We start from the raw sequence: 21076 nt of genomic DNA, 5'->3' as shown, positions 1-21076 counted from the left end.
GAGGTGCGTCAGCGGCCGCCTCGGGGCCGGGAAGGCGCTTCCGGAGGCGGGAGGTGGCGGCGTGGAGCGGCTCTGCCCGAGCGGTGCCGGCGGGACGGCGCGGACGGAGCGGCGGGGCCCGTGTGCGGCGCGCTGCGGAGGAAGGCACCGGCCGGCTCCGCCATGTCCTACTGCAGGCAGGAAGGTGCGCCCGGGTGTCCTCGCAATGTCACCCCGCCGGGCGGGCTCGCCGTAAGGTGGATGCGCTGCGGAGTGACCGCCCGCTCCCCGCTGCCCGTGAGGGGAAGGCGCAGCCGGAGCGGAGCCCGCGGTGTGTGTGTGTGTGTGTGTGTGTGTGTGTGTGTGTGTGTGTGTGTGTGTGTGTGTGTGTGTGTGGCGGCAGCGCTGCCTCGCCTCCCGCCGCTGACCTTTCTCCTCAGGGCGGGCGGGAAGGGCGGCGGGGCCATGAGGCGGCGGCGCTGGGCGTGTGGGGACACTGCGGGCCGGGAGCGGCCCCAGGAGCCCCGCAGGGATATCCCCGCGTGTGGCCGCCGAGCGCCTTCTGCCCGCAGGGGATACATTCATCCCAGCCTAGCTGAGCGGCCAGAGGCGCGGGGTTCTGCCTTTTTAAGGTCGATGCACAGGGTGGGTAGAGTGCGAGCTGTAAAAGTATCGTGTTGTACAGGTGGTGGCATTTACGAGGCTTGTCCACTTCTTAAAGTGGGAGATACATCGATAAGTATCTAGATGTATATTTGTATCTACGTGTATATAAATAAACATCCTTGCTTTCTGAAGTAATGCAAAGTGGCTGAATGTAAAGTTTCAGACTGGAAAAAAAACCCCGCCAATAGTTCTAAATGCCACTTAGGAGTTACAAACTTGGACACAGACTATAAACTGTATTGAGGTAGTCATAATCTATGGACCTCTTTTATGCTTTATGCTGTTCTTTGTTTGATTTTGCAAGATCCGTAAGTTGCCTTATGCAACCCTACAAAACTGCAGTGATGGAGTTGGAGTTCATGTGTTTCTAGCTCCCTTTATAAAGAAATGACCAAACACTCCACTAGTAAAGTTTGCTGGAGTACAATGCAGAGTTGTCAGAAAACGGTTTCCCTTCTTTTAAAAAGTGTTAGATGTATCTGTTTTTCAGACATGTTTAAATGCGTGGTTACTGAGCAAAGTTACTGAACATCTGCTGAGGTCACACTGAAGGGCCAGGAGATTCTGATTTCTAATATGCCAAGTTATTGGAGTGGCCTTTATGCATTTGGAGAATTCTTATGGAATTTATTATTTTTTCCCACTCACAGAATACTTAGTTGTGTATTCAGAGGAGTTTCAGCCAGCTGTTCTCTGGTTGTGCATGCCTCAGAGTGTGTGCTGGAGCTTTGCAGGGTTGTCAGGGAAGTTTACAGCCAAGCTTCCCCTGACTGCTGCAGAATGTTTTAGTTTTAAATCAAGAGCAGGAAATTTGCACCGTTGGATTTCCATCCGTTGTAATGCTCGCAGCACCTTTCAATGTAGTTAGTTCTATATGGTGACAGCTATCTTTGGTTTTTAATTCAGATGATTAGTGTAAAATATTACACTCGTCTTTAGTGAAGAGCACTGTTAATAAGTTCCTATTGAACACTTTACTGTTATTTATTATAGTTTTTCTTTCAGTTTTTTTTTTTTTTTAATTCTAAACCCTTCTTCCGTGTTAGTTCTGGTATTGGAGTGATTTGAGTTTGTTTTGAAACAGCTTTTTAACTTAGCAGTTCATTGAACTGTACTGTGATCTGCAGCCATTACAGGAAGTTGCTATGGAAATTGGAGCTTTAGAATAACAGAATTTCAGTGTCTATGTGTTCCTCTGAACTAGTAACTGTTCTAATAGAAGGTGATTTTCAAGTACAACAGTTCATTCTCTGTTAACATTAGTGCATCACATTGAATATCTCACCACAAATATCTCTGGTGTTCAGCAGTTTTGTAAATGACTCTTTCTGTCTCAAATTTCTCTGAACTTTTGCTTCTTGTCTCCTCCATGGTAGGAAAAGACAGAATAATATTTGCAACCAAGGAGGACCATGAGACACCCAGCAGTGCTGAGCTTGTTGCAGATGACCCAGATGACCCTTACGAGGAGCAAGGTCAGTAGTGAGCAGAAGAATGGAAGTAAAGGATGTTACATCATTTATAAATCCAACAGGGAACAAACCCTGTATGAATTAGAAAAGGTTAAGCATATTTAAAGACTGAGGGCTGCTGGTTATGCAGTAAATACCCAAACTCTTGGCAGTTTTACCTGCCAGATTAGGACATCACTAACAACAGGCTTTCTTCCAGCATTTCTTTTTCTGCATTTGTAATGATTTTTCTTAGTGGCCTGTTCAAATAATCAATTGAAGGCTTTTAGTTTTGATTAAGTAGCCAGGGATATGCAGGGATACTTTTTCCTTTTATTAATAAAGTTAGAGCCTTATCAAGTAAAAATAATATGATTTTTCTCTGTTTTAAGTAACAGCATGCAATTTTCAGAGAAGCTGGAGTGAGTTACATATCATGGTCATTGAGGTGTTGCTCATCTGGTTGTGTGCAGCTGAAACTGCCTAATTTGATGATCTCTGAATATCTGATTTAATATAAATTAATATCTGGCTAATCTATACTATACTGTTAGCAATGTAATCAGTATCTTTCAGTGGCACATGACCAGTAAGTTAAAATTACCAAGCTTTCAACTGTAATCATCTTGCCTTGAAAAGTTTTCATGAAGATTACAGTTCTTGTGTGAAGTATATCTAACCTGCAAATAGAGATTTTAGAGAGCAGAGTATTTCTGAGACCAAGACTTAAAATATTCTAGTTGCACAAAGCATATTTTAAATAATGGGTAAAGGAAATAATCTTCTGATCACGATGATTTAATAAATTTTGTGCTGGGTTAATAATTATCCTGAAAATGTGAGTTTAGGTTAATTTTTTTCTAATTGCCGTTATGCTTACAGGTCTTTTGGCTTCTTCACTTAGTGTTAAGTGATTTCATTGGTTTCAGCTCAACTGAGGCTGAAGTAAATTCTTCAGACTCTTTGAAATTTAGTTAGGAAGTGTAAGTTACACTTTCTAAAATGGCTCCAAGACCTTTAGAGGGCAGCATTTAAGCAGTTTAGCAGCTGGAGCTCACAGGGTCTTTTTGTTAGCTGATATGGTGTGTAGTGTAATTTGAACTACCCCTTCCTATGTCATTAAAACTAATTTTTTCATACGTAGATTTGTGTTGAAATGTTACTGCGTTTATCTGCCTGTTTTGGCTTCATTACAATTGTATGTAGTCAGTTATACAGCTGAATGTTTTTCTCACCTGTACTGATAAGTCTGTTGATAACCTAGTGTGACATACATTTGAGTAGTAAACTAGTCAAAATTAAAAGAACCACTTTATTCTTGTTTAAATGCCATATCAGATGATTGCTCTTACGTGTATTTTTTTTGGACATGGGAAGGCTGTGGTAAGGAGGTGATGGGATTTGTTTCCTAGCAATCCTGCATTTACAGAATGTTAGGTCACTTTCTTAACAGTAGATCAGAGAAGAAGTGGGGAAAGCCAGGAGCTTTTTGTGTCACCTCACAGTGACAGTGTGTGTCTGTGGGATTCAAAAGGAGAAACTGTAAACTATGTTTAAGTCCTTTCAATAAGTTTGGGTGGGAGTTTCTTCTTATGTGGTTTTCTTTGTTAGTTTTTTGAATTTTCTTCTTAGTATCTGGTAAATTACTGCCGTGTTTTAACATCTGAAAAACTGCTTGAATGACCATGGGCTACAATGCATTAGGTGAGAAGAGGGAAAATGAACATATCACAGAATGTGATCTGCATCTAGTGAAGCTTATGGGCAGGAAAGACATGGGTAAAATGGTTTGGAGTTTTTTGAAATGCTGAAGCTCTGGCTTGCGTGGCTTTTTATTTAAAAGAAAATTGGGAAGGGTTTTGCTGTACCTAATGTAACACGCAGGCTTTTCTAATGTAGCTTCTACTTGGAATAGAAGTCTAGGTTCCCAGTGTTCAAATTCTGTTGAACTATAACTATAATTAATTATAAGGACTCTTCTCATGTCTTCTGCTGTGCCAAAGAGACCAGTCATGTCTGGGAAAGAATAGATGCATTATGCAGACCTACCATAATCTGTATTATTTTCTAATACACCTGAAACTTGGGTTTGAGATTTTGATTTTTTGTAGGGGCCTTTCTCATATTTGAGATAAACATCTAGTTTGGTATTTGTTAATTTTTGACAGTTCTTGCTTTGTCCCAGACATTAATAGACATCAGTCTTTGAGCAGTCTACTTGGATCAGGAGAACTTGTGTTCTGTTTCCCTTAGCATAAAAACCAGTTGTATACTGCTCTTATTTCTGTCAGTATTTTGTTGTTTTATCAGCTGTGAGATTCTGGTAGGCAAAATGTTGAATGACCCACTTAAAACTAAAAACATTGAAAGAAAAAAAGCCATTTGAAATGGAAAGGCAGACAAACTGAAGTAAGTTCAGTTTAGGATTTCATACTGCAGTGAAGATCACAGTTCACTGTCTATGTCTTTAGACAGCTGTGGCTGATGGAAACAAATTAAGAAATCATTTGCAGTGGTTTTGAAAAAGTATTGTTACTATAAAGCTTCTTTCTAGTCCTATGTGTTGCAGATGGTGGAATTTAAACATGAAAGATTCCTGGTTTTCACTGACATCTTGGCTGCCATCAGTCAGAATAATTTTTTATTTTATTAAGCTTATATGAAGAAGGCACTGATGAGTTTTATGCATGCAAAGTGACTTTTATTAGTGTTACAGCTGTGATGGGAAAGTTGAATAAAAGTACTTATGGAATTGGACCTCAAACACAGATTGTTGCTGGTCTTTCCCTTCTGTTTTTCCAGACTTGTTCCTGTCATCTTATTTTAGAGACAGTTTTAAAGTGGTTTCTACAGGGCACTGATGAAGCAAAACCCCACATTCTTTTAAGAAAAAAACTTGACGACATGACCAGATGTACAGGACTGTTCCTATGACTGATGATGTCCCTCTCAATCCTGCTTCCTGTCATCTTACACTGTGAATCCCTGGCAGATGAACTTGTTATTGGGGTGTTGTCATGTAACAGGGAAGAGAAACACTTCTCAGAACAACAGTGGGACTTCAAACCAGCGAGTCCAAAGACAAGTGTTGACACAGATGCAGATGGGCCTGTCTTTGTCCGTGACATGAGCAGATTCCGTGGGCCACGAGACATGAGGCTGTGTGATGTCAGCAATCAGTTGCTCACACAAATCTTCATCTGCAGTGATGTAAACAGGGTTGTTTTTTCTCTTCCATGAATGCAGGTTCAAGTAGATTATGACTGACTGGATGGATCAGTGAGGCTCGGGCTGCATTTGAAAGAAGTTTTAATTCAATTTGAATTAAATATAGTAATCCCATCTATTGTAGGCTTGCAACTCAGGAAGAGCAATGGATGAAATCTGTTTCCGATTTAATTGTGTTCTAAGCTTGCTGATGGACTTACTCATTGATGTGTGAATTCTGCTGTCATTATGAATGAGGAAGTTCTTGCTTTATTCATCTGTGTTTTTGTTTTGTTTTTCTAAAGCATGATTTCTGTGTGCAGAACTTCTGAAACTGATGCTATTTCAGTGATAAAATAGATGTAGGTGATCTTGTGATACCATAAAATGTATTGTTTATGGGATAACTCACATTGTTATTAAGATTTGCATGTTTACAAGGCAGGTCTAGTTCCAAAGGAAGCAATCTATTTTAAGAGAAGTATTTTACAAATGGTTTTATTGCTCTAGTGTCTTCAGCAACATTTAAAAATGTGTGTGTGTTTTTTTTTTTAAGTGCTAGAAAAATAACCTTAAAATGATTGGATTATATTAATGAGGAGGAATATAGGACTTCAAAATCTAGTTTACAAAGCAAATTTGTATTTCTACACAGTATGAATAAGATCTTTCTGCTTTATATTGTCCTTGGCAATGAGGATTGGCACCTCCCACACATTTTCTTGTCATGGAAGTCCTGCTTCTCCTCCAGGCAGCTGGAGATGCTGTGATGCACTGGATTAGGTGTATCTTATCAGTACAGTGAATATTACAGATATTTTGCAAAACCATCTTGCCAGATAACACACGGTCCATGGAAGATGACAGTATTACTGCAGTTGGCCGAGTCATGCCAAGGACTGTTGCTTTCTGTAATGAGAAAGAGTCTGATCAATGCTGAGGTTTCACTGACTCTGTAATTTTCTGCTGAACTGCATTGGCTGAGTTAGAGCACAAATCACAGTAAAATATTGCTTTTAATATAGCAATAAATGCTTGATCTGCTTTTGCTGTACCAGTCAAGATTCATGATATTGCAGCCTGGTGTCCAAGGAATTGCACCTGGGAGTGAAATGTATGCCTGGAACTCTGTGATCCCACAGGACAAAGACAAGAAATTAGTTTATTGAATTCAGTGACAGTATTTTAGGTAATGTGAAGTTGTATCAGGTCTTAAATATAATTTCATGTTTGAATCAGAATTAATTCAACTTTTTTGTCTGCCAGTGGTATTTGCATACCCCCTTTCTAAATGGAAAGTGCTTCAAATTAAGATTTATGCACGTGCTGTCAGCTTCTGCAGAAACTCAGCCTGGAGATGAAGTTAGAAAAGTCTGCTAAAGAGGAGGAGGAGAGTAAACTGTTAAAGTGGAGAAGAAGCCAGCTTGGATCATAGCACAGTAGTTTTCTTGTTCTTCAATAGATGAACTTACTTGTATATGTTCATACCAGGTAGAGAAAGAGAGATGTATTTATTGCCTTAGAGAAATGCATTAGAGATTATAGAAGCTCACAGGACCAAGTCTGTTATATTGAATTTCTAAAATCAGAGGAAAGGATTTCTTCAGCTTGCTGTTTGACCTTCATTGTGTAAATCAGTTGCCATCTAGAAGAACATATTCCCTTAAATCTTCACCTTGTCACTCCATCAGTGAAGTATTTCTGTCATGACTTTAAGTGTTCCAGAGCAGAGGTTTACAGCTGTTCCAGTTTAGAGTCTGAAGTGATACTTAACTCCTTTCAGTTGTGTTCTAAAGTACAATTTGGTTACTGGCAACCAGACAGGCAGGCTTGCTCTTGCTGTTCCTTGTGTTCTGTGGCACATGACTTAATCTGTGCTTTACAAATACACTGATTTTTGTTTTTGCAATTCTGGTCTTCCAGTTGAAATTTGGAAGGGGAAGGTTGTGGGTTATTATTTCAGAGTTTATTTAAAACAATAAGAAAAATGCGTCCATTCAATTTGACTTAAAATATTTCTAGGCTTAGTACTGGATTTAAATTCTTATTATTTGTATGGCGTGATTATAATACTTGCTTGTTCCCCTGACAGAGTCTAGGAAATCGATTGACTTGACTTCTATCTGTTTTGCAGTTCCCTTAGAATATTCTCAGTGAGAGAATAACTTAATTCAGAGAGGGATAGAGAACTAATCTCACTTGTTCCCATTAAGGGATTATCCAGATGAGAGGGAGAAACAGACTGCTGGGAAGTGAAAGGTGTTTATCAGCCTTGAAGCTACAGAACTAAGATGGCATTACAAGTGCTTGAATTCACACCTGCAGCCCAGCAGCTGCCACTGAATGAAATCAATGTTTGGAAGGAGCATTAACTTTTCTTCTCTCTTGTTTGTTCAGGATTGATATTGCCCAATGGAGATATCAATTGGAATTGCCCATGTCTGGGTGGAATGGCTAGTGGTCCCTGTGGGGAGCAGTTCAAGTCAGCCTTTTCTTGTTTCCACTATAGCACAGAAGAAATAAAAGGATCAGACTGTGTGGACCAATTCCGTGCCATGCAGGAATGCATGCAGAAATACCCAGATCTTTACCCTCAAGAGGATGAAAATGATGAGAAGTCCAGCAAAGATTTGGAAGCTGCCTCTATGGAGGCCTCTGCTGCCAAAGAGGAGAAGGCATCCAGCTAATGAAGATGCAAGGAGGCTGTTGTCTCCATTTCTCATTTTCAGAGACATGGACTTTGCACTGTGTCTGTCGTCTGAGTAATGAGGAAATATTTCACCATGTTCTGTGCACTGTATCATAATAAATAATTTATTTCTGAAGGAGAAATCTCAGAGCTACAGCCTTGCAAATAAATACTGCAAAATGACTGAGTGCGTGTATGTACTGTGTAAACTGCTTTTGGACACAGTTAAAACTTTAACAGCTGTTCTTTAGCCTCAAGTTTTCCTTCAGTTTTGACTTGAATAATGTCTTGAAGTACATAGCTTTCAACTAAAATTCCACTGGCACACCAGGTCTGTCTTCATTTCAGTATGTTCTGATCAGTAGCTGCTTTTTTTTTTTTTTAATGTATTCTGTTCTATTTGCATTAAATGATTGCATTAAATGATTGTTTTTCCTTAAAGATTTTTTTTTTTTTGACAAAGTGATGCAAGACATTGAAAATGGCCTAGGTCTAGAATTTCTAAAATAATTTCAAATGGTCGTATTTGATTATGGTTGCATTTTACTACTGGCATCAGATCAGGACTGCCAGGAAAATGTTGAAATGCACATCTTCTTTGATTTCATTCACTTACTGTGATGGTTTTTGCATTTTTAAGAATGGTGTGTTGTGTAACTGATTATTAAATTGAATGAAAAAAAAATATTGGTAACTGGCTTTATTTTTGCTCTGAAAATACAGTTTTTGGGTTCCTTTGGTTATCACCATTTTCTCCTTCAATATATAGATGGGCACTTGTAAAATACTTTGAGATACAATAAATTGTTACCTGGTGTAATGATCTCAAAACAGATACTGTGACTTAAGTGCATATTAAAAAGTAAATACTTTTTACCCTCACTGGAAGCTTCTGTCTTTTTGTGGTATTATGTTTGTTTGCTTTTTTTGTTAACCCTGATTGGATTTGAGAACTGTTCTGTGCTGTAAGCAGACCTTGAATGAATTTGTGGGTGGTGAAGATCAGTTGCTCCAAGTTGTCAGATTTTTATTCTTGTCCTATTCTTTTCTCCCCAGCCCAGGCAGGAAAACATAAAAAACCTATAGCATTTTCAGTAGCTGTATTAGACTGGATCATGAGCCAGCAAATAAACATGAACAGCTATTAAAATATTTGAAACTTAAGAGCTACAAATAATTTAATAGTTCACTATAGTTTAATAGCTGTAGCTGTAATAATACTACATTGTTTGTCTTTCCAAGCAAAAGATAGGCTGTGAGAATTTTTGTTTTTTACAAAAGAGGTTGTGGCTGTAGCTTCAATAACTTCATTACATGTCAGTTTGCATTTTGGGTTTTTTTCTCCTTATGTGTTGGTTACCTCACCCAAAGCATAAAAAGTTGTAGTGTTGGTAATGCAGCCCACAAAGTCCAGCAATGTTTGAACACTTGCCTTTCTCTGTGGGCAGCACTCTGGAGTGCTCAGCAGCATTAATTCCATATAGCACTTCGGTGTCTTGTTCTTACTTGCATAAGTGAATTTGGTGCTACTGCTGTTTCTGAATGTTTGAGGGGAATTTCTGTCAAGTTTTATGATGTGTTTGAGGTGTTGGTATTTCAGGGCAGCTGTTGGATCCTCAGCTAAAATTTGTAGGCAGTTAAGTGGCTGACATCTACTCTGTTCTGAGGGCAGTGACAGCAGGGACTCTGGGTATCGCTGCTTTTCAAAGAAACAAAGTGACACGAAACTTCTCAGTGTGACTCTTTCAGGCATAGGAAGCCAAGTGCCAAGTTAACCTGAGTAAACAGGCACAAAGGCAGCAGAGATAAACTTTGGCACTTAGGCAGTTGGGCCATGCAAATGAAATCTTAGGCAATAGATGAACACTAGGCACCAGATTTAAAAAAAAATCACATGCACCCAAGCTTCTGGTTGTTCAAATGGAAATCTAGTGCACTATCTATGAGGAAGTAAGAGCTGTTTGTGAAGGGGTGCTCTGTTCTAACAAGTTACCTCTTCTTTCTTTTCTCCTGTGCTTTTCTTTCCCACGTTGCCTATGTGCTCTAGAGTTTAGATTTGTCTTCTGCAACTGTATTTGTGGCATCTGTGTACAAAACAAAGTGCAAGAATCTTGGCCTACAGTAGGTTGGGACATACACCTAATACTGGCAGAGGAAACTTGCAGCACCATCTGACACGTTTGAAGGTGTGTTTAGGATAGATTTGCTTCTTTCTGACTGTTATGGCTTGGTAACCTGTTAACCTATTGTGCTGCATCCAGTACAAATATGAAATATGTGCAAGGATCTTACACCAGAAACTGTGAAAAGCACTGCGTAATGTGTTTGAAGTGTTTTGGGAAAGGAAGTCATAGTTTCATAGTTTTAATCCTAAATAGTTCTTTGTAGATTTTTTTTTTTTCTATGTAAATGTGAATGCATAGGTGATGTGACTCCTGGTTTCTGTTTCCCAGCATTGCTTCATTTGTGTGATTTTCCTCCTATACTTATATGCCCCAATTTTAAATCTAAAAGCAATCAGTGGTTATTTTATTATATCATAAAGATGATAAAATGATCCTTTGCAGTATGTGACAAGCTTGTGAAATAAGCAGATGGTAAGTTGCATTTTTATTATGTGGATACAAAACTTAGAGCTGTATATTTCTTGTTTTAATGTGTTTATATATATGTTTTATAAATAATATCTTGGTTCTCTTCTTGCAATCACTAAACTACTGGTTCTTGGACAGAGAGTAGTAGATTCAAATGGGTTTGAGCAATTGTGTTTATAGAGTCATTTCATAGTGATTTTATGTTGCCAGGTGCTTTTGTCAAGTCATAGGTGCTGCTATGTCAAGTCAGAAGTAGTCTTTGAGGCATAAAGAAAACATTCATGGTGAAAGAATTACTCTTTAGTTCTGTGTCTTTAATTGATCTTTGTCCTATAAAAGCTGATGTGCTGAGTGTGATTAAATGTTTGTAAAAATTTAGCTGGAAGAAACACTTAACAATACATGAAACTTCTCCATGTATTAAAATATTTTTCCAGTACAAATTACTTAGCCCAAACAGTTTACATGTAGATAGAATTCCAGTTGAATTTTCTCTGCTTAATTTTTGAATAAAAAGACGTGGTTTGAATTGTATTCACCCTACAGATCTGCCATTGCTCCCAAAATAGTCCCTTGTGCTATATTGCCGTGTAATACTCCAGATTTTCAGTTTTAACCATACTTCAGTATTTGTACACCCTTGTCCTTCTGGTGCAATAATCTCTGCTTTTAAAAGCTGGGTGGACTGTTATCAGCTGGCTACAATCCCTGCATGGTGCAGGCCACAAATTCATATATAACTTGGTAGGATGGGATTGCTCCTGCGATCCACTTAAACTTGAATCAGTGGTGCATGTATCCCATATCCTGATGTGGATAAAGATTGCCTCTAAAAGTTGTCTCTTTTAGATGATCCTTTAACAAAACTTACTCTAAAATGTAAAAAAGTACTGAAAAATAGTTAACATTAGACAAAACAGCATTTCAGAATTAAAAGGATCTCAATAGCATTTTCTGCTGTTCTCTGCAGTACAGCCTGAGGACATTGCAGAGACCTGATTTCAACTTCTGTGTAGTAACTTTCCTAGAGGTATAACTTTGCTTCAGGTGCAAAAAGAATCTTTTTTTTTTTTTTTCCTTCTTCCCTGCAAAAGGAATGATGAACAAAATGGTGGGTAGGAGATGTTTATCTTGCAGACCATTGTAGGGATCATTAAATCTGGGGATCTGGCAGGACTCTTTTGGAAACAAGATCTTTATCCCATGCAGTTCTGACTGAGAGTGTCCTTGTTAAACTGGACAGCAATGTCTCCTGTTTATCTGAGGCACTCATCTGATCACACGTCAATGAACCTACTTTTTCTTAGGGAAGTAAAAAAAGGAATTTGTATGCTTCTAGACTCTTGTTTTACCTCATTAAAATTCTATCACCGTTAATGTGGGACAGTGTAGACAAGCTACCAGCAGTTTGTCATTTATTCTTAGTCAGCTCTCCTCACTGGACATGGTTTCATTTTGTTGAACAGGAACCTGTCTGCAGTTGGTTTTCAGTTGCTTTTAACCCCTCTGGAACTGATGTTTTATTGGTGATGGTGGAACTGAGAGAAGACACACCCAGCAGAGGAAGAGTAGAGGAGCACAGCAATGATTATAGCACCAATATTTGTTTTTTAAAATTACTTACTGCATACCAGTATTGATGATCTGGGAGCAGACAGCTCAGGAAGGCCAAAACAGGGAGCACAGGAGCATTTGTAGTGATTACACAGTTCAAATTAACCCAGGTGACACAACAATGATGTGAAGGGTAGGTGGATATAGGATTTGTTGTACCAGATCTGAATGATAGGTCCAGTTATTTGTTTCTGAATGTTACAGGTTCCTTACACCTCCAGACAAAGCTAAAGCATCTCACAATGCACTTATTCCATCCAGAGGATGCTGTAAGGAAAATGGGAGCTTGATTTCTAAATCTGGTTGCTGACCTTTTCCTGCCATTATGAGTGTTGTTGTCTCCACTATTTCTTTTGCTTTCTGTTTTGCCCCCTTCTCATGCGTCCCCAAAGACTGTTTTGCTCCCTTTTCCCCTACAGCCCGTCACATTCCTCCTTACAGGCATTGGCTCTGTCCCCTTCCTTGGCTCAAGGGGCCATCTCTTCATTCTCCTTGCCCTCTCCTAAAGAACCCAAACTGATGAACTAGGTTTGATCCAGCTGATAGTGTTTGTGAGTTTTCTCATAAAGGCTGTGTTACAAAATTGAATTAATAATTTCAGAGCTAGACCTGTGATTTTTCAAATGCAGAAGAGCCAGTGAATCTGAGCTACCAGGGCTGTGTCCTGTGCATTGTCCCTAGTACCAATATACAGGGACAGACTCCTGGGTCAGGAGTGTCTGTGAAGACTCAGATCTGTGCATTTGAAAGTGGGATATCAGAATGTTTCTCATCACTAAGCCACAAGACAGAAGAATGATGACGTTATTTATTAGGTCAATATTGTGTGAAGAGAGAGGACTGCATCATAGAGGTAGAGCTTAGTAGAAATACAGAGATAAGGTGAGAACACACAGATCCCTGAAGTGTACCTGCAGTTATAGTGAGAGTGGCAAGGATAAGTCTCTGTAATAACTGGCCTGATTTTAGGAATGGAGACTGCCACTAGCAAACTTTTGTCTGCCTAAATTCTGAACATTTGTAAATAGGGCATTTCCCACCTACCTGCAGCTCTATGTCTATGCCTTACACAGAGTAAACTCTGTGTAAAGGAGCAGCTTTAGGACCTGTTAAGTATTTTTTTATACCTCATTAGATCTCAGAGCAGTACAAGTTCATGTATATTTATTATGGGAATTTAGCATCTGCAATGCCCACATGTGAAATTTTGCAGGATTGGGGTTTGAATAGTTACTGAATTAACATACCATTTACAAGGATTAACTGCCTATTCTGTGTTTCTCATCTGTGCATATTCTCATACCAAATATATAGTTTTTGCTAAGTTGCTTGCAGGAAAAATAATGTATCATGGTTGCCTGATTAGTTAAATGATCTCCTCCATTCACCTGTCATTGTGCTAACTCTCACCAAAGCAAGACTCTGATGTTCGGAATATTTGTGATTTATTAACTAAAAAAGAATTAATGTCCATGTGGTTTGAGGATTGCATGGTTTAAAATTTTTAAAATCAATAGACGTATCTGAGTATTTTTAATTGAAATTTTAATTTAAAAATAAATCCACAACACATAACAAGTAGCACTAACTTTTCCAGGTTTGCTGGATTTGAATGTGCCCATCCTGTGAATTATATTCATTCAAAACCTGCTATTAGTTCAAGCAGCATGGAAAAATTTTGAGATGTGGTAGATGCTGGAGAGAAAACTTAGACTTTAGCATGAACCCCTCTGAGAAGACCACAGGCAGTGTAGGTACATTTTCCTTCTTCACTGCTTGCTGGGAGCAGAAGCTGGAGAAGCATTTTTAGCAATATGTCATTATGCTGGAGTTAGGGCTCAACACTCAATGACCATTTAATGAACTGTTTGATGCTGTAAGGATCCACATGGCCAGAAGGGTCACCTGCTCCTGCACACACAGACTGCACAGCTGTTACCAAGAGCTGCAGTGACCTCCAGCAGTCCTGAATTTGCCCTTCTTTGAAGAGTTACGTCTACTACTTCAAACTCTCACTTGCCCTATTAGAAATTTTCCACAGCTTTCCGGACTTCTTTTCTTGTGAGTAAAGGCTCTAATTTTGTCCTTATTGATGATTTCCAAGTGTCCTGGGTTGTAGTATAGGATGTACACAAAGTATTTATTCTATCACCGTATTCATGAACTGTTAAAACCAAGTGGGGCAGAGCTCTAGTGTAGGGCTGTCTTCTGCTAACGGCCCATCAACGCCTTGCCCATGACTCACAGGTAACTCCCTCCAGGGGTTATCTCTGTTTAATGGGCCATCAAAGACCCATTTTACACTCATCATCCCATTGTGAGATGCTCTGCCCAGGGGGAGGAGACAAGCATTCTCACCTGGATATAAGCTAGGATTTGGAACAATACAAGCAGCACTTACCCACTGGATTCCCAGAGGACCAGAGCTCCCAGACCTTTCTACAGGATCACTGCTTCAGAAAGACCACCTCACCTAGACTGCTTCCACCATCCTGCTCAGGTTGTATTCTGACTCTGTCAGTGGTCCTTTGTGTTATTGCATTTATTTTATTTTATTTTTACCTTTCTTCTTATTAAATTATATCTCTGACTTAGAGCCTCTCATTCGTTTTGCTTTCAAACCACAACACCAAGAGATACATCATTGCTGCTGCTTGTGAGCCACTTTGCCTGTTTGGATGCTGTAGAGTGTTTATATGGCCTTCCTAAAGACAGGCAGGCTCCAGTTTACAGGTATTAAAAGAAGCTGCCCAGCCACTTTGCATAGGGCAAATTCATCCTTTTTTCCATGCTGGTATTCTTTGTCTTACTGTATCACCTAAGACACACTTAAGTCACAAGGTCACAAGGATATTGTACAAGGGTCCAAAAAACTCAATTCTTTTTTGGTACGGGGATACCATGCCTTCTGTGATAGCTCTTTTAATTTATTATGTATGACCTGCTTGCTTGCTCTGACACATGCAACAGTTTTTCCTAGGAGGTCAGTTGTCATCTTGCACTTCTTACGGTAATTTTGATTTCACGTGCCCTGCACAAGAAAATAACTTTTTTCCTCTTTGAAGTCTCAGTGATTGATTTAAACTTTCCTATCATCACTAGCTGTTCTAATGTGATCTGTGCAATCCATTTCTATTTAAATTCTTATTTTCAGGCAGGCTACATGAATTGTAGCACTGCAGAAGGAAGACTGCACAGGGTAGCTCTGTCTGGGTTGAAACTTTATTCTTTCATTTTTCTTCTCTGTGAATTCAGAGATGCCTGATTAGCAGAAGTATACCAATAAAAATTGAAATTGCAATCAGTTTTAGAGAAAGATAAGTGTATATATCAAATGCTTTTGAGATACCTGAAATGTGTACTGTATTGATTATCTTGTTTGTATAGCACAGTTTTTCATTTGGTAGTCATTAATCACTGTGTTATCATAGGGCCCAAAGAGAACACACTAGGGTATCAATATTCTTGTTCCAAGTTGTATTTCTACTAGCACTACCTAGTAATGCTGGTAAATGACTGTGTCAAAAAATAACTTTAATTCACGAAAGAGAACTATGCAGATGTTTACACTCCCCACAAAACCACCAGTCTGGCACAAAAAGTGGAATAGAGGTATTTGCTTTAATATGGTGATGAATATAAACCAACATGGAATATCCTCATTGTCATTAAATAAGATCCCCTACAAGTAAAATGGCCTCTGTTGAAAAGAATGTTCCTTAGTTTATTTCTAAACCTACACTTGAATTTCATTTCTTGTGAGAGGCCCTTTGAGATCAGACTGTAAATTCATGTACAGGTCTTTATTGATATTTGAAAGAGAACTAGTTAATCTTTTTGTTGTGAGACAGTTTCTGGAGACAGTAAAGAAAGCAGTTGCTGGGTTTCTAATTTCATAAGGCTGACATTTCAAATTCTGCCAAATGCCTTGGTTAAAAAGTGTTTTATTGCATTAATTAAATAGCTTGTTGGAGATGCCACATTGTTGGATACCACTTTAGGTAACAACAAATAAATAATGAAGTGAAATGGGAAAGCAATGGAGGAAGGAAAATTTCCTGAAAAGGACAGCAGAAGAAACACTGTTGGGAAACAAATAGGAGCTTTTTTTCCCTAAAGATCTGCCTGTCGTCCATTTCCAAATGAGCTGAGGATTTTTCTGCTGTTCAATCAATGTGAAATTCAAAGTAAAATAGCAGTAAATAGAATGGAAGAAGCTGAATTTTTTACATTTTCAGTGGTAAAGATAAGAAATCCACGGCCTAAGTTGCAGGCTGTGGCTTCCATTGTTCTGCATTAGTATTAGGGTTTTCTAGGTATCCCACTTACCAGTCAGACAGTGCTAAATTAAAACGTCTCTTCTCTAAGAGCATTAAAAATTAGACATGGAATTGTAATATGTGAAAGTAGCATTTGTGCTTGCTCTTTCTCTGTAACCCACTGAAAGAATATAGATTGATTCATTGTAATTTCTGCTTAATTGAAGAGAGGGTGCTCCAACCAACTTCATTTGGTTGTGAATCCTTAAACAGGGGACACAGGTTTCAAACTACAATTTCCTCAAAATTCTGTGTTAGGGAATCATTTAAGTAGCTACCTCTTGATTATTATAGGGTAAGTAAAATTGATTTTAAAAGAATGCTTTTGCCGAGCAGAACTAATTTTTCCTGGAGTGCGGATGTTACCACTCCTGTACTTTTGCAGAGGGAGAAATAATCCTCAGGCACTATGGGAAGGGAGCTTCAGCATCTTACCCTGAAGTGTGACCAAGAGAAATAAACACAATGAAAGCACTAATTGCAGTTGAAGGCCACTGGTCTTGAGCACAGTTGGAATAGCCAGGTTGCTTTCCCAAAACTACAGCTTACCTCATTTGATACATGGTCCAGCCAGTCCATTTACCTCCTGTTTATGCTTTGTAGCTTTTATAGTGTCACAATTTCAACGTTAGAGCAGCTGCTAGTTCCTCATGCTTCGTTTTTTTTCCTATAATTAAGGCTTATTTGCAGTTATTGCTGTGAGACCTTTGTGGTATTACAGACTAAGTACTACAGCAAAGAGCTGGATTTGGAATTGAGTTTGAGCCAGGGTGGTTTCTGCAGCAGAGCTCAGCATTAAGCATTGATGATAGCACTGCACACCTCTAAAGAACACTGTCCCAAGATAAACATGTTTGTTTCTGGTCAGTAGTGGGATAATATTGTCTTCTAGAAAGCTGCCCATTATATTGGCATAATTGCAGTCTGATGGTAAATCAGTTTGAGCTCTCTTATATTCTTATTTAGTAGTATGCCACTTGGAAAGCTGAAAGAAATTGCTGCCTTTTAGTGGTCACTTATAAAGAAAATTACACCCCAGTAATGAATGTATTATGAAAGCAGCTTATGCATATTAATATCAGACTCTGACCTAAAGTATGGAAACACTAATCTGTATCTTTAGTTTTGCCTTGTAAAATCATTCTGAGTGGAAGCAGGCTCATGTGAAGAACTGACTTGTGATCTATATATGCTGCACTAGGTAATTTTGTATGACAAGGCTGTGCAATTTTTTTTTTTAAGTATTCATGTCCCAAGTTTCCTGTCTAAGCACATGAAAGGAGGGATGGCAAGTCTGCTTTCCTCATTTCAGCTAGGAGCATGTTGAATGGGAATGCATGAACTAACTACACCTTTCACTGCAGTGTTACTAAAAGGCAAAGTCCAGCATTGTAATTTCTGAAGCAGAAATTATTTGCATCCAGTTCGAAGAATATCTGATACTTGTTTTCCCAAATGTGCCTTCCAGGGTTTCACCAGGCTGTTCATGTTCACAAGGAGTTTACCAGTCCTAGAGTCCTCCTGGCCTGCTATAAGATAGTCAGTACCTAGTTCAAAAGAGAAAAAAAGGGGGGAAAAAAATCAAAAAGGGAGACTCCTTAGTTAGCAAATATAATGAGAAAGAACCAAACCAGAAATTCTCTATTTTGTATGGAGCTGGTTTAGAGCACCTTTGCAAATTTCATCCAGCTTAGGCATGCACCATCATATGTGCATACATCCATGTGCATGCTGTCACTGATGGCTCCTGGGCACACAGATCCCTCTGCTGTCAGGACTGTGCTCGGGGCTTACAACTACAAATATTTTTTTGTTCCAGCGAGGTTCTGCACACAGATCTGCTGGGATGTGACAACTGCTGCTTATGCCTTTGCCCCCCTCCTGCCAATTACCCTTCTTGAGAACTGTGAGCTGGAAAGCAAACGTGCTTTGGTGGGGGTGAATCAAAGGACGGTGCCCCAGAAGGGCTGATCACAGCTGATATTCCTAAACACTGTTTACAGGGGAAGCAAAACCCCCGGCGAGTATTTTGTCCTTACCAGGATTGAGAATGGGACATGTACAGCCCCTGTTGGTCCAGGATTCTGGGTAAATGCTTCTGTTGCTCCGAGCAATTTTCACTTTGCCTGATTTCAGGACCTTCTTCACTTTGACGACAACTTCTGCATGGGTCCCTTTGTCATGAGCAGATAGGATTCTTGCTTTTATTACTGCCAGAACACATATCCAAATAGAGACCAACAATGAATTTCTAAATTAATTTTGGTTAATGCTGCTAAAAGGTGGAATTTTAACACCTTGAAAGAAGACACAAAAAAGCCCCAAAGTGCAGTTGTACAGAAAATACAGTGCTTGTCCACTTCACTGATGGATCTTTTAAATAAATCTGGGGAAGAAAAACTGGATTTTTCTTTTTAAGTAGTTAACTCATCCTTTCACCATGTTATTTAACAACTATTTTTAATGGGCTGATGTCAAACACTTGGAAATTCTAGGAAAGCACTTGTGTGTATACAAAAGGAAGGGTGAAAAACCCCCAACCCAAGCAGCTACCCAAGCCTGATTTCAAGTGGACTGATTCTACACTTTTTGTCATGTCAGGCTCATGTAGATCAGCCCCTCAAGCAGGCTTTGTTGTCTCCTGGCACAAGCACATCAAACCTCTGGATCCCAGGGCTTTTCTTTCTTGCTTCATGTGATGGCATGAACCAGGTGTTCATGAACAACATTCTTGGTAAATGAGCATTGCTATTGGAACCTGCATAATGACTGCAAAAGCAATGGCATTTTAGATGTGAGGTTTTTTATATTTTTTTCTTGATGTAGAGGCCAGTCATTCCACTGAGTATTATTGTAGCAACCCCTCTGCTGTAAAGAGGGAAATGAACTGGGTGGGAAGGAGACACCACAGAGCTTTGCATGAAAAATACTTTTAAGTTCTGATCAGAAGTTGGACATGTCACTAGACAACGAAGGCGGAAGAAATTCCACCTCTCAGGACTTAACCAATCCTGTCATTTTTTCATAGCTATCAGCTAACAATATGCATAGTGGGAACACTGTGAAATAATCATAGCTCGGGGGCACGTTACCCACTTACCATAGGCATATTTCATTTGGCAGAAGTCACTGACGCTTCCAAGCACCTTTTCTTTGCACACACACTTTTCTAGCAGGGAAACACCAGAACATAAGAGGTTGAAGAAGAGCCAGGACATGAGAGAGAAAAGAAGAGCAAACAATTGTCAGTTACAAAATTAGTTATCTATAGTTCCCATAATCTATATGGACCTTAAGAATAAGTTGGAGCGTGAGCTCAGTTATTTGCAAATGTGTTTCTTGTTATATGATAAAATAATTACTCTGAAATCTGATCAGCACTGTCTAGTAAAATGCAGCCCACATGAGGTCTGTTGTACAGTTAATAAACTGATCCTAATCGAGAGATTTGTAAGAATCAGATCCAGCTGTAAATCATGTAAGTAATGAGACCTTTGTTTGATCCCATAACCTAAGAAATGCTGATCCTTCCTGGTATTAAGGCAATATCCATCTCAGATAAGTCAAGCTATGCACTAAGTGACACTGTCAGCTCTGCCAAGCCACCAGTGATGGTAAGTGCTGATCTTTACGGGGCAGGCAAAACTGAGAACTATTTAAACACCTACAGACAAGCTGGAGATGAGTGGAGCAGACCTAGTCAGGGTGGAGGGTTGAAAGAACTGGCAACTAAATGTTCTCAAACTCTGGGCTGTACCTGGGTGCCTCAGTGCAGAAAATCCCTGCTCGTGGTCATTCCATGTCCACTCCTCTTCGCTCTCATTGGTTGGTGTTTGGACGAGGTCGGGGATTCGTCCCCCAATGGGGATGTTAAAGAAGGGCTCACTGTCATAGCTGGGGGACACATAAACCACAACACTGCATTAGGGCATTACAGGGGTGGCTAACAAACAAACCAACAGCTGGCTTTGCCTGTACCCAGACGGATGAGCTTGCTTTCTTCAGATTGGAAATGCAAATATGAGCAAGACTTCATGCCAGACAGGGAGATAACAAGGTCTAGGCTTTTATTTAGGCCTCCCACTGCTGACGTAGTATTTTTCAAGTACCTATAAATTGGGCTTTTTTTGCTCACATTTGTTTATTTTAGGGAATTATGCAAAGTTAGTGACCACTTGTTGATGTCACTGGTACCTGAGGACAGCTTGCAGCAGTGCAATTGCTCAGCAAATCACAGTATTTCTGTACTGATTAATACCTGCCTGGGGTAAGGTGCCTGGCCCTCTAGAAACAAGAGGGAGACAGACTATCGTTCATTTTACCCTGGGAACAGAGGAGAGGCAGACTCTTCAGACTGTTCCATCTATTTCCAAAGCAAATACATGTTTAAAGACCTTGCACATATTTCCATGGGGTTGTGGAAATGCCTGTTATTACTGCGAAGATTTATCTGTTCAAGATTGCCTCGGATAATGCAATGGACTTAAAGGTGTAAATGTAACCTAAGAAACCATCTATTATTTACAGCCACTTTTTCAAGTGATTGTGCACCCTGTA

General features: G+C 39.5%; 2 protein-coding genes across 2 annotated transcripts in view; one reads left to right on the top strand and one right to left on the bottom strand.

Moving 5' to 3' along the window:
- Positions 1 to 71: 71 nt before the first annotated feature.
- CHCHD4 (coiled-coil-helix-coiled-coil-helix domain containing 4) lies at positions 72 to 8874 on the top strand. Its single transcript, XM_083869735.1, has 3 exons — positions 72 to 184; positions 2022 to 2120; positions 7701 to 8874. The coding sequence occupies exons 1-3, from the start codon at positions 163 to 165 to the stop codon at positions 7988 to 7990; spliced, it is 411 nt and encodes a 136-aa protein (XP_083725861.1). The 5' UTR covers positions 72 to 162; the 3' UTR covers positions 7991 to 8874.
- A 6592-nt stretch (positions 8875 to 15466) lies between these two features.
- Positions 15467 to 21076, bottom strand: part of LOC310913785 (netrin-4-like) — a 47285-nt gene continuing 41675 nt past the window's right edge. Inside the window, exons 7-10 of the mRNA XM_083869479.1 lie at positions 20277 to 20413; positions 19620 to 19688; positions 18559 to 18729; positions 15467 to 18066 (exon numbers count right to left, since the gene is read on the bottom strand). Coding sequence (XP_083725605.1) covers positions 17930 to 18066; positions 18559 to 18729; positions 19620 to 19688; positions 20277 to 20413 — 514 coding nt within the window. The 3' untranslated portion in view covers positions 15467 to 17929. The remainder of the gene's footprint in view (positions 18067 to 18558; positions 18730 to 19619; positions 19689 to 20276; positions 20414 to 21076) is intronic.

This window comes from Zosterops lateralis, assembly GCF_965231275.1.
Source record: "Zosterops lateralis genome assembly, chromosome: 11".
Taxonomy (NCBI): domain Eukaryota; kingdom Metazoa; phylum Chordata; class Aves; order Passeriformes; family Zosteropidae; genus Zosterops; species Zosterops lateralis.
The sequence above is the reverse complement of the archived record's forward strand: the minus strand, read 5'-3'. Positions and strand labels throughout refer to the sequence as shown.